The sequence below is a fragment of the Hypomesus nipponensis genome, chromosome 9 (assembly GCF_054491055.1).
Source record: "Hypomesus nipponensis isolate SF chromosome 9, ASM5449105v1, whole genome shotgun sequence".
NCBI lineage: Eukaryota > Metazoa > Chordata > Actinopteri > Osmeriformes > Osmeridae > Hypomesus > Hypomesus nipponensis.
The window spans coordinates 16,866,033-16,883,028 of record NC_140369.1 but is presented as its reverse complement, the minus strand read 5'-3'; the positions used below and the strand labels follow the sequence as shown (position 1 = coordinate 16,883,028).

The window sequence follows — 16,996 nt, the reverse complement described above, 5'->3', positions numbered from 1 at the left end:
CACAATCATGAACACATCAGTCACAAGAGGCACATAGTGGTTTAAGAGCACTTTATTGTTCATTGAGGCTACTTTAAGTACAAAAAAAGTTGGCCTGCCAAAACCTTTTTAGTTGAAGGAGACACAGGGGCCACAGATTGAGGGTTTAATACAGATTTACAAACAGTTTGAAGTACAACGTTGATGCAGCTTCCAAGTGAAGGAACTTGAGAGTTTCTGTCTCATTTATTTGGAAGCACAACCAGTCTTCCCGGGTTCTAGAGTTAAATAAACACAGCTAATACAGTAGCAATTCAACCCCAACAGGATATATATGAGGGACAAAAGGCTGTGTCACACATCCCAGGGTACATACCATCCAGCGTGGCCTGCATAGAGGTCAATTGATAAATGAACATGGTTGAACAGCTGTTTGACTACCTGGCCAGATTGTCTCCATAGTTACACCCATGCAGGGTCGAGGGCTCAGGTAGGACCACTGCCGAACGGAACATGCCCTGGGGGGGTCAACGCTCTATCCATCCTCCAACAAGGGAATCGAGGTGACCTTTAGTGCACCACAGCCAATGTGACTCCCCACCCCAGACCAATCATGGATTTACCTATCTCAGACAGGTCAGATGAGCACTTTGTCTTTTTTTTGTTCTGTCGTCCCAAGAGGCAAAAGGTTGATCAAGAATGTCACGGTTGGTGTTCGACTCTGCATTGAGACTGCTGATTCGCCGTCAGCGTTAATACACAAGTGGCCATCGACGCCGTGTTTCCATACAATAACTGTGTTCCTGCACTTTTTTTTAACCTTTCGACAAACTCTACAAACAAAAAAGATCAACTTTTTTTTTTTTTCCCACAAGAAAAGAAAATGCATGATTACAATAACAGGACAGGGGAAAATTTTTTTAAATAGCTACATGTCATTAACAAATTAACTGTTCCTCAAAAAATACCTACGATTTTTTTTCTCTGTACATTCGTTACGCACAGCGTAATGATGGTCTATATAAAAAAAGTATTTTTGACGTGATTTTCCTACAGCATGTAGGGAGAGTTTTCTGAAGCAGGGTAAGCCTCCTACCTACAGATGGTGGTGAAATGTGTATGAGTATGACATTGGGACACAATGCCCATTCCCTCTGTGTTTACGTACATGAAATGAATATCTTACGATGGCCAAATATCATAGTCACAATTTGTTGGTTTTTTTTCTTCCCATGTCCGATACATGACCACAAACAACGCGTAAAGAAACCCATGAATTTGGGGAGAAACGACCCAGATGTTTCTTTTTCTTCTCTCTCGAAACGTTTGACTCAGACACACTTTGAGAACAGTCAACTGTCTGGCAGTTGGATTCTGATTCAGAATGGTTGTGTCGTCGTCCAGAAGTGAACTGGCGTGATGGAATGTATGGCCATCAGACCACAGACAGGGCAAGGCCTCTGGGCAGTGTCACAACCCCGGCCTCACCACAACCAGACACCTTAGTCATCTCTTACTGGTTAGTTAGTAGCTATGTATGCTGAGATTGAGAGAAAGGGTGACACCCGTGCTGAGTTCCCTATAGGAGGAATGTATGACACCTTGGTACAGGCTGATCACGAGTTCAAAGGTCGTTTCCTCAGGCTGCTGCAGCCGGCCGACCGCAAACAAAAACATGTTTGCAAAAGTAGAGGTGGGGGGGGGGGGAAGAAACGACGCCGCCGAAATCTCCGCGCTCGTCGGCAGAGACGTCGCCTCTCCTAGGCTTTGACCTGTCTCTGGCTGTTTGTGTTTCTCATGTTCAGTCATGCACAGTGCTGCAGCATCCTGTACCATGGGATTACCGTCACAGAAATCCGATTGGTTCATGTGTAGCGTCAGGCCTATCCGGAGGCTGTCCTTGTGTAGCTGGCTGTTACCATAATGACGATTTGAATACAAAATCATAATATCGAGTTAAACTGTACCAGCAGTGAGTCTATCTAGGACTGTTACTGACAACATAAACAATAAAACTACATCTGAAAACAGGCTAGTAGTAGTGAGATTGAAATGTCTAAACATTAATAGATACCAGCTATTCAAAACATGCAGTTGTAAAGCAAAAACAAAACAATTACCCTTCAAACCTTACCTAAAATCTACCAAACCACAGTGCTTAGTAAAGGGTGGAGGGGGAGGGGGAGGGGGGGGGGGAGATAAGGGTGGCTAATCAGAGTGATTACAATGCCCATGTTTGGACAAGGACACAGTTCAGTTGTGAGTATCAACCTTACCAAAAATGTGTTGGGGGAAAAAGGAACTGGGCATCTTCTCTCCCCTGGCAGTGGGAACTGCTCGTTTTGAAACTTTGAGGTGGAACGCAGCCTCACCTAACTGTCATTCAGCAATCTGCCCTCGAAACGCTGTCTATTAATAAGCATGTGTATATCCAACACGAGTTCGACATGCAACCTTAATCCCTCAACAGTAGTGCAAATCGGACCAGGCCTTTCGCTTCAAGTATACACATACAGTATCAGGGAGAGCTCTACAGTGTGGAGTGTCAGGTTGTAGGGGAGAAAGAGATGAATGTGAGCAAAATGGATTCCAATTGTTCTTTTCCTTTCCTTCTGCGAGGGGGTCGCAAATTTGCATCCGAGGTATCTTTGGTAACAAAGGCATAGGGGGGGTTGGGATGCTTGCTGGAGTCATGTGGTAAAGTAAAAGGATTTTTGCTAGCTTTCCTTTCAAACGCCGGACAAAGGAGAACTCAAAACACAAAGCTGTACGCAAAACCTAGCATAGACAGAAACAAAAGACAACAAACAAAAAAAACGTTAGACGGTCCAAACGAAAAAGACGCCTCCTTCCCTCCATCATCACTATGTACACGGCTATACACTGACGCTGCTCCAAGCGGGGATGGCAAACGCATGCAGGGGCGCACGAAGGGCTGAGCGGGTTCGCCGGGCTGTCACCCGGTGGGGCAAGGGGGAGGGTGGGGGGGGGGGGCGGAGCTCCAAGTCCTTCAGGAGACCAAGGAGGGGGAGTGGTTGTGGTTGACCATGTGGTTGGAGGGGGAGGAGTCGGGGCTGCTGGTGGAGCTGCCCTTGGCCTTGATCTGGAGCCAGGTCTCCCCCAGGGCCTTGGCGAAGTGGTCGTCCACCGAGCCCGTGATGGACACCGAGTTGGCGAGGGGCTCGGGCTCCTTGTAGTTCTTGCCCAGGCTGCGGCGGAAGTGCTCCTCAATCACGGGGTCGCACGCCGTGTTGGTCGGAGCTGGGGGGGGGGGGGGGATGGAGAGGCAGGTTAGCCCAAGCTGACACACGGTCACACACGTACACACCACAGGGTCGTAGCCACGCCACGCCCCCCCCCCCCAGGCCCCCCTCATTTACATGCCCAGCCCCCCTGGATTTTGGATTGCTGACAATATTACAAAAATGAAGGATTATGTTGATATTGATCGTGTTAGTAGCCCACACATTTTAAGATGGGACTCCCCGACACGCATGCTCTCAACACTCTCCCTTCTCACGGGGTGTCAAATGTATCATTGGACGGTTCAAAGGACACCCTAACGTACTGTAACCCACGGGATTTAATACACGCTCTCAGAGAGGTCCGAGGAGAAATGTCTTCAGTGTCTCCAGATGTAGACACGGGAGACCTGACAGGAAGCTGAGGAGTTGCGTAAGCCGAGCTGCTTCCCATTACTGTGTTTTCCCTCTTTAAGAGGAGGAGAGAGGTCCCTGCAGAGAGATGAGATCTGTGTTCCCGTGGCCCTCAGCTGACCCCAGCCTGACCCCCTGTGCTGACTGAACAGAGCTGCCCTCCTCCTCCTCCTCCTCCTCCTCCTCACAGCCCATTGGACGACAGGCAGAGACATGCTCCACTCACTGTCCTGGGGCATGTCAGGTGTTTCAGCGCTAGGTCAGGGAGGTGGAGGGGGCTTCTTAAGTCCCAACTTAACCTGAGATGATCCACAACTCACTTACGGGTGAGAGGGAACGGAATGGACAGCTGACAGACGGAATAGCGGAAGCATTGGGCAAACGGCGTGTGAGAAGCGACGTCGTGGTCGACATCGAGTCGAGCCTACTACCGTGGGGGGGTTCTTATGGAGATGGGGGGGGGGGGGGGATCTGTGATGTGAGGTGCAGGGGGGGAGACTTACTGTTGGGGGTTCTCCTGTAGTTGGGGGGCAGGCTGGAGGAGCAGCCGTTGTGAGACACGGGGCAGTGAGACAGGTTACAGTTGCGTTTGTTGGCCGGAGCGCACGTGATCACAGATGGACGATTCTGCCGGGAGGAGGAGGGTGTTAGATACAGGTACAATCCCTACTGGAGGACACAGTTAACAGCAGCTGTGTGTGTGTGTGTGTGTGTGTGTTGGCCAGGGTACAGGACATCCGTGTGACCAGTAAGGAGGTGAAGGACGTAGGGGGGGGGGGGGGGGGGGGGGTGGGGAGGGGCGGAGTCTGACCTGCTGGCGCTCCACTGGGCTGACGACGGGCGAGACGGGCGCCATGGTGCGGGCGGCGTCCATGTTGTTTTTGGTCAGTGCCAGGGGCTGGTCCATGGCCAGGCTGGGCATGTGGGCGTAGGGGTGGTTGCCGTGGAGACCGATGGACGGGGCCACGGCGCGTTCAATGGGGCTCCGGCTGCGCTCGCGGGGGTCCTTGCGGTAGCAGTCGCCGTTGGCAGGCTTGCCTCTGTTGGGGGGAGGGAAAGATGGGAGAGGGGCTGTTACTCGGGGAGGGGGTTGGTTCCACAGCAGCACGACATGAACAGGCACAGCAGCTAATGAGGCAGCACGGCGGGCCGCTGGGCCCAGGCACGTTCTCATCACAGCGCTCCGCTCAGCCCGCCTGAGGGCTTGACAAGAACGTTCGGTCCGACAGACTTGCATGTCGTCTCTGCCTCCAACGCCAGGAACGTACTCGACCCACGGAAACGCCAAACGGGAAGGTCGAAACGAACGAGCCTCCAACCTCTGCGGAACCCGACAACCAAAGGCAAAGCCAAATCGTGGGACTTCAAATCGTGGACTCGTTTGCTTGTAACCATATCTGTAACGAGACCTATAAATACTACATTTGAACCTTGAAAAGACCAGCACCGGTGTCTTATCTTGAACGCCAACCTTTGAAAGATGACATCACCTCGCTGGAGATAGGACAGTAACATCTTCCAAACATCTGGGGTGGTTTTCCCAATCCCCGTGGCCTTGTCGGGGGGGACGGGGGACTACTTGTATTTTTTCGACCAACAATCTCTCACTGCATCTCAAAGGGCGTGCATGCGTCTTCCTGCTCTGTTTTGTATATCACCCTTCCTGCAATAGCCCTCGCCTCCTTCCCCCCCCCTCCCTCTCTCTCGCTCTTCTCTCCTGTCGTCAGAGGGGTGGACTGAGGGCTTTATAAGGGGAGGGAGGGGGGGGCTCCTGTCCTCTCTGTCCTGCCTCAGACCAAAAGGGAGACAACAGTCCTGTTCCCCCGGTCATGGAGCAGGGCGGGGGGGGGACGGGGACGCAGAGGAGCGCCCCCAGTGAGCGCCGGCTCTCCTGTACGCTTCGTAGTATGGCGTGACCAGGCAACCCCGACCAGGGAAGAAAGCATCTGGGAGCTCTCTGTTACCATCCAAACCATGTCTTCCCCCCCCCCCCCAACAAATGGGCAATAGAAAGGGGGAAAACTTGAGATCAAGCGTAAGAGAGAGAGAAAGGGGTGAGCAAGTGAGTTTTGTGGATGTGTTTGAGAGAGAGAGAGAGAGAGAGAGAGAGAGAGAGAGAGAGAGAGAGAGAGAGAGAGAGAGAGAGAGAGAGAGAGAGAGAGAGAGAGAGAGAGAGAGAGAGAGAGAGAGAGAGAGAGAGAGAGAGAGAGAGAGAGAGAGAGAGAGAGAGAGAGAGAGAGAGAGAGAGAGAGAGAGAGAGAGAGAGAGAGAGAGAGAGAGAGAGAGAGAGAGAGAGAGAGAATGAATGCATGAGACCTCAGCTACAAGAGAATGAGGCAGAGGGTTTCCTTCCGTTATGGTTTCCTTTCTTCCCAGTTTCCATGGATATTTCAGTTGGAGGCCGGTCCCTCTCTACCTCCGAGCTCCCGCACAGCCCACTTCCTGTGGAGTCTCAGAGAGACTTGGCAAATCCCGTTCCCAGGAACAATACATCAAACAATGGATCCCAGACCCACAACTCTGCTAGCGCCACAGCGCGTCTGCTTTAGCGCCGAGATTCTCCTCCGAAAAAGACTTGAAAATCTGCTTTTTTCCCCCAATCCCGTAAGGGTTGAACCCAAACAACGACTCGGTCTATGAGTAAGCTTAAGTCCTTGTGGCCAAATATGAACTTACATTCAGCAGAACGTCCATGCTAACGCCTACTCCTATCCGCTGAATGAAAGGTTGTTTAAACGACTTCAACAAACTCCTTTCCCCCTTCCATTCTGTCCTCAAACATAAACAGTGTGTGATCAAGCTCCCGGGCAGGCACACAAACTCTCCCGTTCTCGTCCCAGGATCCTGACAGAGCACCAGAGAGCAGTTTGGACATGTTCCCTCCTGGTGGGAGAGGCAGGGTGAGGCTCTCCCCGGGGGGCCTGCGAGGGAGCTGTGCACCGACTGGGGGCGGGGGACGGGAGAGAAGGTGGCGGGAGGGGGGGATGGACTGGTGCAAACAAAAAGATAGGAGATGATGGCGGGTGGGGGGGGGGGGGAGCAGGATAAGTTTTGATTGGACAGAGTTATTGCCCTTTGCCTTTACAGATACAGTAAGTGGTGTGTTTAAGACTTTAAATCGGCTTCATATGAGAATATGGGGCCTCCGTCTGTTTTGATGAAGGGGGGAGTATAAAGAGGCCAGAGTGTGTGTGTGTGTGTATGGGGGGGGGGGGGGGGAGGGCCCAACTTTAATCATTGCCAAAGAGCATGAAGACAAGCCTGCTTCCTCCCACAAGAAGGCCGGGCCTGGGGCCTCAGAGCCTTGGCAAGCTCTCTGGGCTGGGGGAGGAAAACAAAATAAAAGAGGGGAGGAGGGGTGGGGGTGGGGGGAGGCTGGATCCCCTTTCACAATAAATGTTCAGTCTTGCTCCTCACACTGAGTCATGGCAACCTAAGTACACACCATGTTTCAAGGTGTTGTCAGAGAGCAGCTGGAGGGACGGGAAGCCTCGCGTCCAAAAAACAAAGAGGGGGCGAGGAAGAGGGAGAGGTGATCCGATTACAAATTGGGATTAACAACAGCTCGAATACTGTACCGCGTTGTCAATGCGACTTTTCTTTACAAGCCACTGGGTGATGTGCAAGCCTGGTATTAGTGGTGGCACTTGTGGCAGGAATCGCGGGGCTATTCCCAGGGATAAACGCAGGGCATACAAGTCGGCCCAAACCAGCGATCCATAAATGAACGCGTCATATTTCCTCGGCAATATTACAACGCCACAATTATTCTTAAGTACGTGCTTTCCTGTCACTGTCAACCTCAAGCGGGATTCCTACGCCGTGCAGAGAGCTGTGCTGACATGGAGCAGATGTTCCCTGTACTAAGGAAGCCCAGAGGTGATACAATCATCAAATAACTGGCCTTTGAAAAATTTGATAAACAGAAAAAAAGAAAGAAAGAAAACGGAATTTCCCAACTCTGTGCTTGTCAGCTCCATGCCATGTTCCTATTAGGCTTCTTTTTTTTTGAGGCCTCTGGGGTAATAAAACAGGAAAGCATTTTCTCACAATTGTGCTTCGGTGCCGTTTGAGAAACTTCACTACAAATCTCGGTCAGGAAAGTTTTTTTTTTCTTTTTTTGGCGGGGGAGGTTTTAAGTGAACGAGGCCTCGCCCTCGGAGATACAGGAAACATCTGGGAAAAATCAGGTCGGGGGAGGAGGAGGAGGGGGGAGGTGCAGAACCACAGGTTACAAACACAGGCCCGCGCCGAAGGTCCTCCTCCTACACACACACACACACACACACAAACACACACAGGCCCGCACACCCCTCTGCTGTGGCTTCAGCAGGAGCTTGCGGGGAAGTGAGGAATAACACAATACACAAAGCTGAAAAGTCAACAGGTTCCCGTTTCCTGCGAAGGTATAAACACAGCCTCGTTTTTGAGTTAGGTCAAAACACAAAGCAGCGCGAGACCAACCAATTAACTTTGCGCTGCGTGACCCTTTCGTCTGAGGCTCCACAATTACACTGAACCAGATATTAAAAGCGCGTACAGCTGTCATGTGCAAATGAAGCTGTAAAAAGTCTCCAGAATGAAAACCAAGAGACCAAAACCGCAAAGACAGGCAAAAAGGCACACAACTGAAGAGGGTCTGTGTTCGTACACACCCAACAAAGAAAACCCCAGTGTAAAACAACAGCAAACTATGATTTCATCAGCCTTGGCTACCCTGGCAGTGGTTTGTCTCTCCTCTGTGTTTGGCTGGGGCGGGAGCCATGAGAAAGCACTGCTTTTGGAGTTCCCAGCGAGCACTGCAGCAGCAGCACAGGCCTGCCTGCTCACCGCAACGCCTCGACCGTAGAGGAGAAGGGGGGAGGAGTCTGGAGGACAGGGTCAGCTGACCAGCATGAACACATGTAGCTCCCAACAGCTGTACAGAGAGAGAGAAAAAGAGAGACACAGAGAGAGACACAGAGAGAGAGAGACACACAGAGAGAGAGAGACACAGAGAGTGAGAGACACAGAGAGAGAGAGAGAGACACAGAGAGAGAGAGAGAGAGAGAGAGAGAGAGAGACAGAGACAGAGAGAGAGACAGAGAGGGAGAGAGACACTCACAGCAGAAAGGGAGACTCTTATTGTGGCGGTTGGAGGAGTGTTTTGGGGAGGGAAGCCAAACAGACTACTCTTATTGCAAAGGGGAGTCCGTTCAGAGGGACAGGAGGCAGCCGTAGCTAGCTTGGAGCCCACAGTGGTCTTTCAGGATAAGGGCTCTTTGTTTTCTGTTCCACAGGGAAAATGAGAAAATAGCTTTGCCTGACAAGAAATCCTACTCCACTACACAGAGCAGGCCTTGAGCCACAACCTCCATTTCCCCAGAGAGCATGTCTCAGGACTTTTTACACAACCTCACATTTCAACGTAAATTCATGCGGGATAAGCTTCCATTTATGTTTTTATGTTTTTAATTTGAGTACAGGTTCAAAGCACCTAAATAACGCCCAATCTTCACGAGGGGTTCTTCACCGTCATAGATCTCGGTTTCCGACACAAAGGTTCCAGGGCAGGCAAACCCATTAGGGGGTCACGTGACCATCTTCTCTACATGTAACTTAAACATCCACTCCTCCTTCTGAAGATGTGGTGGCAGGGCTTTCTTCCTACCAGCCCCCCCACCCCCCCCCCCACCCCTCGCACCATTGGACCACAATAGCAACCCAACCCTGCAAGGTTGTGGACCCCACCCTCATCCGGAGGTGTCGAGTGTCTCGGCTAGCTTCTCCTCAGACACGTCGAGACTCACGAGGCTGGTCCGGAGGGTGAAAGAAACAGAAACTCCAAAAGATGAACGATCTCATAGTGAACCTATTATGTGGGCGGCCATTGAACATGGTGTCATGTCGATCAGGATGACCGTCAGAGTGCATCTCGGTCTGCAATGTCTAAATGAGTTCTCCTTTTCCTGCGCGAACGCAGCCCAGGGGACCCAGAGGTACAGAGGGGGGGGGGGAGGTGTCCCATCCAAAACATATAAATAACAGCACTTAAGAGACAGCAGGGTGAACCCAAGCCAATCGAGTTAAACACAACTTCTGTTTGGAATCGTCAGAAATAGCCCGGTACAGCTACGAGACCTGTGTTTTGACTAAGGGTGTCCATTTGAAGCTCTGGCTGGGAAAAGCCTGTTAGTCTTTAACTGCCCATAAGAGCAGTCTCAAGGTTCCAAGTACATCCAACTCAGTGTAGAAGAAACCCTACCATTACAGCCTGGACCAAGTGTGTCTGTATAATACTGGACTGTTCAGTCTCTTCAGCAGCTCCAGTCTGATGACAACTCGTTTCTAGCAGGCGAAATTACAATGTGCCCATGTGGGCAGAGTTACACAAGAAAGACATGCTTCAGACCTACTTGATATGCATGTGTGGGTATATTTCCATATAAACCAGGGCAGAAGTTAACCACTTGGCACATAAATCAAATGCCTCACCAAGATCACGTTACTGGAGTGAAACCGCGCAAACATCAAAATTGTGCTCCTGTTCTCAGAAAACAGGACCATAAACATAATAATGATGTATGTGCGGCCTTAACTGGAACACATGCACTGCTGAAATATGAAGATCACCCTTTGGTATGATACCAACAGTTGACCCGATTAAATAGACCAACAATTCTCATGTGCCTATTTGTGTATGTGTGTGAATGTGTGTGTGTCACTAGCCTCTTTCACTTAGATCTTAATCCCCATCCCCTGTTCCCAGGGCCGTGAACAAGCTTGTGAGTGCTCGGTCTAACACCAGGGTGAGATATTCAACAATAAATAGCCGTAACTGTGGTCCCATGATCGAACACTGCCTAAGCCCTAGCCCCAGCCCCAGCCCCAGCCCCAGCCCCAGCCCCAGCCCCAGCCTGTTCGGCAGGAATGTAAGGAATGAAGACAGCCTCCACACCAGCCTCCACCAGGAGCACGGACTGGCTCCACTGGCCAGCCATGTGCACCAATCACAGGCCTGGAATGTGTGGAATCCTAGAACCGCCACTCGGAACCATGCAAGCCCTCGGGCGCACGTCCAGAATCCGACTTCAGCAACAGTGCTACCTGCACAGATGTACCCCAAATAAGAGCCAGCTGCATCGCAGTGCTGCTGAGCTGAGGGTCTATAAGGCACAGATGAATGGACTGATTAACAGTAGCATTTCCAAAGAAACTTAGAGGCAGCATTTGAACCTGTGACCTCAGTCGATGCTCTCCAACTAAACTATACCCCCCCTCACCCCAAAATAACACAATGAGGTTGCAGGTGATCAACAACTGCAGTCGCTAGCCCGTAAACATAACGTTAGCGTCACCCCTCGGAAGCATTAGTGGTGGAGCAGAGCAGGAGACACTACAGGATGTTCAGTCACACGCCACAGGCTAGGGTCAACGTACAGCTGTGCGGCAAACAGCCGGCTCATCTTGACCAAATGCTCGTTGTCACAGTCGATGTCGTCGTCGCCTTGGTCCCCGCTGTGCTTCCTCTTGCTGGGGCTGATGGGAGGAGGCCCCGTCCTGTGGCTGCTGACGGCCGAGGACAGGGTCATGGACTGCATCCTGGGGTCACCTCTCAGAGCTGCCTCTCCTGGGAGTGAGGGGAGGGAGGGAGGGAGGGAGGGAGGGAGGGAGGGAGGGAGGGAGGGAGGGAGGGAGGGAGGGAGGGAGGGAGGGAGGGAGGGAGGGAGGGAGGGAGGGAGGGAGGGAGGGAGGGAGGGAGGGAGGGAGGGAGGGAGGGAGGGAGGGAGGGAGGGAGGGAGGGAGGGAGGGAGGGAGGGAGGGAGGGAGGGAGGGAGGGAGGGAGGGAGGGAGGGAGGGAGGGAGGGAGGGAGGGAGGGAGGGAGGGAGGGAGGGAGGGAGGGAGGGAGGGAGGGAGGGAGGGAGGGAGGGAGGGAGGGAGGGAGGGAGGGAAAACAACAGTTAGAACCGGAAAGATATGATCTCAGATGTGTTAACTCTAACAGAAACACAGCCACATTGAAGGCTAGCTCTAAGAGCAGGCTAGGTCAAAGTCAGCGGGCGCAAAACAATAGACGCTTACAGAAGTGACACGGTGACCCTGAACTGGCGCTGGATTGGTCATGACTGTGACCGTATCTCGGTTCCACCACATACCCTATCAGGCAATAAACTGGAGGGTGATAAGAGCAGATCTGCCTCCAGGTTGCCTTAACAAACACATGACAAGCGTGGCCCATTCTGCTCTGCAGGGGTTTTTACACTCAGCCACAATGCATGCCCTGGCAAGCTCTGAACGCTGCAGAATGGATAACTGGATGGACGAAAACAACTTCAATTTATGGCTTAAAAAAAAAGCATGTGAAGCAGCTCACAGAGCCTGTACAGAGACCGGGGTGAGTGGGAGTGAAGCAGGAAAAATACTACTGGCAGAGACTCCTGATGGGGACTTTCCACTGGAGAGCTGCTCCTGCCCAATCAAACACCTCCGTGCTAAAACAGAGAGCAGCAGCCAGTGGGTGTCTGAAGGCAGACTTGAGGAGACAGCAGCTGTAATCAATTCATGTGCTACAGAGTTTTTTCTTTCTTCCTGAGGGTCAAGAAGAATGGACTGGGCGGGGGGGGGGGGGGGGGTCCACAGAATTTAAAAAAAAAAAAAAAACTCAATCTGGAACAATTAAAATACCCCAGCATTCGACTGGAGGGAAATCTGATGTTTTCCACCCCAGCACCCCCACTGCCCCCACCCGGTCCCCCTGTCCTCTTTAAGAGTAGAATGAGAGGAGCCTCCTGAACAAGCAGCCCATTTTCCTGACTGGCATGTTTCTGCTCGTCAGACTGCGCTCCATGGCAACCGGGATGACATCATTGTTTTTGGCAGGAGAGAGGGCTGGTAATAAAGAGAAGACTGTGGGCCGGGCTGTGGTAGCCCAATCAGCCGGCCAATCGGAGAGCAGCGAATATAATGGCTTATCAGAGGTTCAAGAGTGAAGTGCCCGACGAGGGGGCGGGGTCAGACAGTCCATGGAGGGCTGACAAATAATCTACAGAAGTCAACTGTGTCTCGCTGCGAGTCCATTCAGGGGGCAAAACATGTGCCCTGGTTTTGCAATGCTCGGGCCGCGATGGGACGAAACTAGCATTTGCGTCGCGGGGAAACATTTACATTTAGTCATTTAGCAGACGCTCTTATCCAGAGCGACTTACAGTAAGTACAGGGACATTCCCCCCGAGGCAAGTAGGGTGAAGTGCCTTGCCTAAGGACACAACGTCATTTGGCACACCACCTATTCTAGACTGCACACAGGAGCTTCCTCTATTTCAGTCCACAGAACTGGCTGCCGTTCTACTCTGCCGCCATTCACCGAGTCTGTGCAGGACGATAACGGGTGCAGGGGGAGAAGAGAGAGAGAGCAACAGAACCAGCCTGAGAGAGAGAGAGGAACCCCAGCGTTCCCTCCTGGTACAGTAACCTTTGTTAGGAACGGCCTGAGTCATAAAGATCTCTATCAGTGTCGAGGGAGGCTCTCCGTGTCCAAACTCAATGAGAGGCCGTCATTAAGTGAACATGATGAAAGGCCAAGTCCTCTTAGGACTTCAAACATGAAGTCAGGATGAGCTCATATTACAGAGGTGAACCTCCCCTCCCCTTCCTTTGGCAGGCTTTAAAAAGCAGAATCTAAGCATGGCTCGAAACGATAGATATATTTGGCAGGCATCCTCAGGAATGGGAAAGGAGGGCCTGAGGGGTTACCTTTATTTTTAAAATGCATGAATCCTTTCTTTTTGAACGACATGAAAGGGCCTCGCGCACAACACAGACAAAACAAGTATAAAAAGAAGGGCCTTGTTGTCTTCTCTGCAGGAACATCAGGCCGGATGTCTGATGGCTGCCAGGCCCTCTCTCTCTCTCTCTCTCTCTCTCTTTATCTCTCTCTCTCTTTCTCTGCCACAATCTTTTCTCATCCAGGCAGCAGATCTACATCAGCCACAGGCCTACATCAACATTCGAGGCAGAGCTAAACCAAGGCAGTGGGATGACAAAAGCGCGTAGCTTTGGCAGGGTGGGTCTTTTACATAGCACGCAGCTTTATTTTGCCTGTGTTCAGCAGTAAAATGGACAGTCAGCATTCTCCTGCCTTTGCTGGCTCCGTCCCACAGAGTAGAACCTGGCTGGTGGAGAGGGAGGTCATTCTAGTGAAGCCAGAGGAATCCATCCCGCACAAGTCCCAGGATAGCAGTAGTTTAGACAGAGGAGTTTAGTAGTCGCTTACACAGAGTAGTTTATCCAACTACTTAAGTTACATAAGTGAACTTACCCATCCACCACATTTTTCATTTGGTTAAACTATAAAAAGTTTTTTTTTTTTTTTTTTACGGTATGGCTCAGTTGGTATAGCTCAGTGCTAGAGCATTTTGCTACAAGATCACGGGTAGTCAAATATCTTCTGTATGTCATGGGGGGGGGGGGGGGGGGGAGCATCTGTTGAATGGAGAAATGATTCTCATGAAGTCATCAACAACATCTAAATGTGCAACATGTAAATCACCACATCTCCTCAACCCCCCGGCCCGACAAACATAACTGGACGAGAGCACAATGTCCCCCTTCACACCCAGCACACAGGCAGTAAGGGGATTAGACACGGGGCCTTTACAGCACCTCCAAAATAGCTGAAAAAAGCCTGCCATGGCTACAGACAGCAGAAATGGCTGCAGTGATTGTGTATTTCCATCCACTGTCACCGGGTCATGTGACTGTGGGGGGGCTACTGCCAGAGGAAGGCATTCCAGCGGCAGGCCAGGCCTGACGTCTACTCTGGGGGGGAAGCTGAATAACGAGCCACGGTGATGATGAGCGAGAGACCTTGAGAAAAGGAGCTGGCGGTAGCGTTCCCCTCTCCCTGGCTGGCCGTCAGGCTCCGCTCTAGGCTGTGGAGGCGCATTGATCCACCATTTTTGTTGTTGTCGTGTTTGTTGCTTATCAGGAAGCAGCTACACTCGGTCAGCTGAGACGAAGCTCGAAAACAAACCGGGCCGTGTGATTCCCAGAGAAGCGTCCCAATAATACTGCTCTCCGAGAGAGGAGTGAGCCTGGTTTCCTCAACGAAAAGAAGAAAGGAAAAAAAAGAGGAGAAACGTCCGCAGCATGTAATGATACTGTAGGGAACCGCTGTTGTCTGATACAATGAGAACTGACTCTGGAAGGATCTCATTATCCTTTGAAATAACCACTCAGCACATCAAATAGGCTTGAACTGGAACACCCAGGATCCCAACAGCAGATTTAAGTATGGGGTTGAAGTATAGTCTTACTGTAGTTTGTTCTATCTATTGCAACAAATTATGTCTCTGTTTTTGCGTCACATTTATAGGGAAGCTATTCCTAAACCATCACTGTTCTACAGTCTAAAATGGCCCTGCTAATCCTGGTAGCAGTGAGAGATAGGACTACTGGCTGACTGGCTGACTGGCAGGCTGAATGACTGGTGCTGCTTCAGATTAGCTCGTTCAGCAAGCCCCAATGTCCCAACAGGGTATCAGGGCCATAATCAGCCACAGTACACTTTCTTCCATTACACCTTCAATGGGATTGTTAAACTAAACAAAGACCATGTTTTACAAACACAGTTCCTCATGTCCAGAATGGCTCAACTGGTTGGAACAAGCTGCTGGTGGTAACACCGAAAGTCAAATGTGTGACAAAGAGTCTGTCTGCATTCTATTTTCCATGCTACTGTGGAACATACATTTTAGGCCCCATACGCTGACTGTATCACATTTCTGCCCTTGACAAGTGAAGACTGACAACAGGAGGCTGGTTGGGAGGAAGAGAACCGGAGAGGAGACAGACCCAGGTCTGGCTGCTCGTGGTTGGGTCACTGAATGCAAACCCTGCTCAAAGACCCAAGTTCCCACAATCTTTCGTCACCCTACAGCCACATTCATGACTGGTGACTTAGCCTGTCGTGGGGTTGGGGTTAGAGGAGGAAGTATGAAGAATTGATCCCAATAGTCAAAATACACTTACAGATATAGTGGCATGTGGGTGTTTTGTTGTGAGTTTGAATAATTATGCACCTCATAATTCAGAGTCAAGCTGGATCAAGAAGCAAGTGTTGAAATTCACACATGGGTGGGCTTAGACAAGTACCCAGACTTTGATGTTCAATTAATGAGCTTCATTTTGAGACTTGTCTTTCATAATAATGGACAAAACACTACCCAAAGCACTGTACACATGATAGCATACAAGTTGTTGATAATTTTGCAAGTGACAGGTAAATTGCATTACAGTCACGTTAATGTGAAGCTTTAGAACCCTTGGAAAATATTAAAATAAGAATGTATGCTACATTATGAACTTAAAAAGCTTACAAGAAAGGAGCAATTCAAAAAGGTTTTACTCAATACATGTGTCCAGTTAAATAAAAAGCAAATAGTACAAATAATTAATAGGAGCCTATGGTACCAAACGCAAACAGTACAGTTTGTAAAATATGACGAAGCTACTATAGCAAGTCCATATTCATACTGACGTTGAATATTAAAGCCTACTACTAACACAATATTCGATTGCCATAACATCCAACCAAGTCACCAAGACTCGAAATCGGTAATAACCTACTGACAGTTCATTTCAGAACCGTTATTAGACGTCGAAGAGCAGACAACCAGAATCACGTTTTACAATTAGGCTAAAGAAAATAATGAGTTTACCTTCATAGCAAAGTATGCCAATGTTGTTATTCATTTTGTCCAAGTACTGGTAGTTCAACAGGTCCATTTTCGTAAGAAGCATTTATTGGTTTCGCAAAAAGACCAGCTTTTTTGCTTTCGACCGAGGCAATTGGAATAATTATGTGAACGTGGATACGACACCAAGCTAAAGGCCCAGCCTCTAACTTTTCTGAATGCAAAAAATAAATTCCTTGAATACGAGACTGAATGGTAATGAATTCCCGAACTCAAAGTTTGTTGAAAGTACTTTTTAAAGTGGTCGAAATAATTAGTTTAGACAAAAGAAAAGCGCCAGTTCTCCTCACAGCCCGCTGTAAGTAGACTGCACTGACACGCAGGTTATGCTTGGTATGACTCGAATGTACACTGGTTTCCTCTATGTATGCATCGGCCACTAGGCATGCTCGCTAAATCCCTGGAGCGCCTCAAATGTCAGAGATTTTTTACGCACAAGATCAGCCTTCCAAATGCGTCTCTAGTCTAGCGAACGAGAGAGGGAGGGGCTTGAATCCGAAAATCTTGAATCAGAAAGCAGTCATGGAAAAGTAAAAAAATAACATTCAACTGCATTATATTCAGCATTACCACTGATGATCAAAGCCGTTCGTATCACATCAACCATAATTGACCTATGCATAAAC

General features: G+C 50.1%; 1 protein-coding gene across 1 annotated transcript; it reads right to left on the bottom strand.

Moving 5' to 3' along the window:
- Positions 1-36: 36 nt before the first annotated feature.
- Positions 37-16,792, bottom strand: vgll4b (vestigial-like family member 4b). Its single transcript, XM_084705712.1, has 5 exons — positions 16,335-16,792; positions 11,055-11,244; positions 4,447-4,675; positions 4,139-4,262; positions 37-3,240 (listed from the first exon to the last, which is right to left on the bottom strand). The coding sequence occupies exons 1-5, from the start codon at positions 16,414-16,416 to the stop codon at positions 2,990-2,992; spliced, it is 876 nt and encodes a 291-aa protein (XP_084561838.1). The 5' UTR covers positions 16,417-16,792; the 3' UTR covers positions 37-2,989.
- Positions 16,793-16,996: the final 204 nt, after the last annotated feature.

Excerpts from the sequence above, each read along its gene's own strand:
- vgll4b (XM_084705712.1), bottom strand. The coding sequence starts at position 16,416 with ATGCTTCTTACGAAAATGGACCTGTTGAACTACCAGTACTTGGACAAA. Across the intron at positions 4,263-4,446 it reads GCCCAGTGGAGCGCCAGCAG|AATCGTCCATCTGTGATCAC; the intron begins GTCAGACTCCGC and ends TCCTCCCGGCAG. Across the intron at positions 3,241-4,138 it reads CTACAGGAGAACCCCCAACA|CTCCGACCAACACGGCGTGC; the intron begins GTAAGTCTCCCC and ends CCCCCCCCCCAG.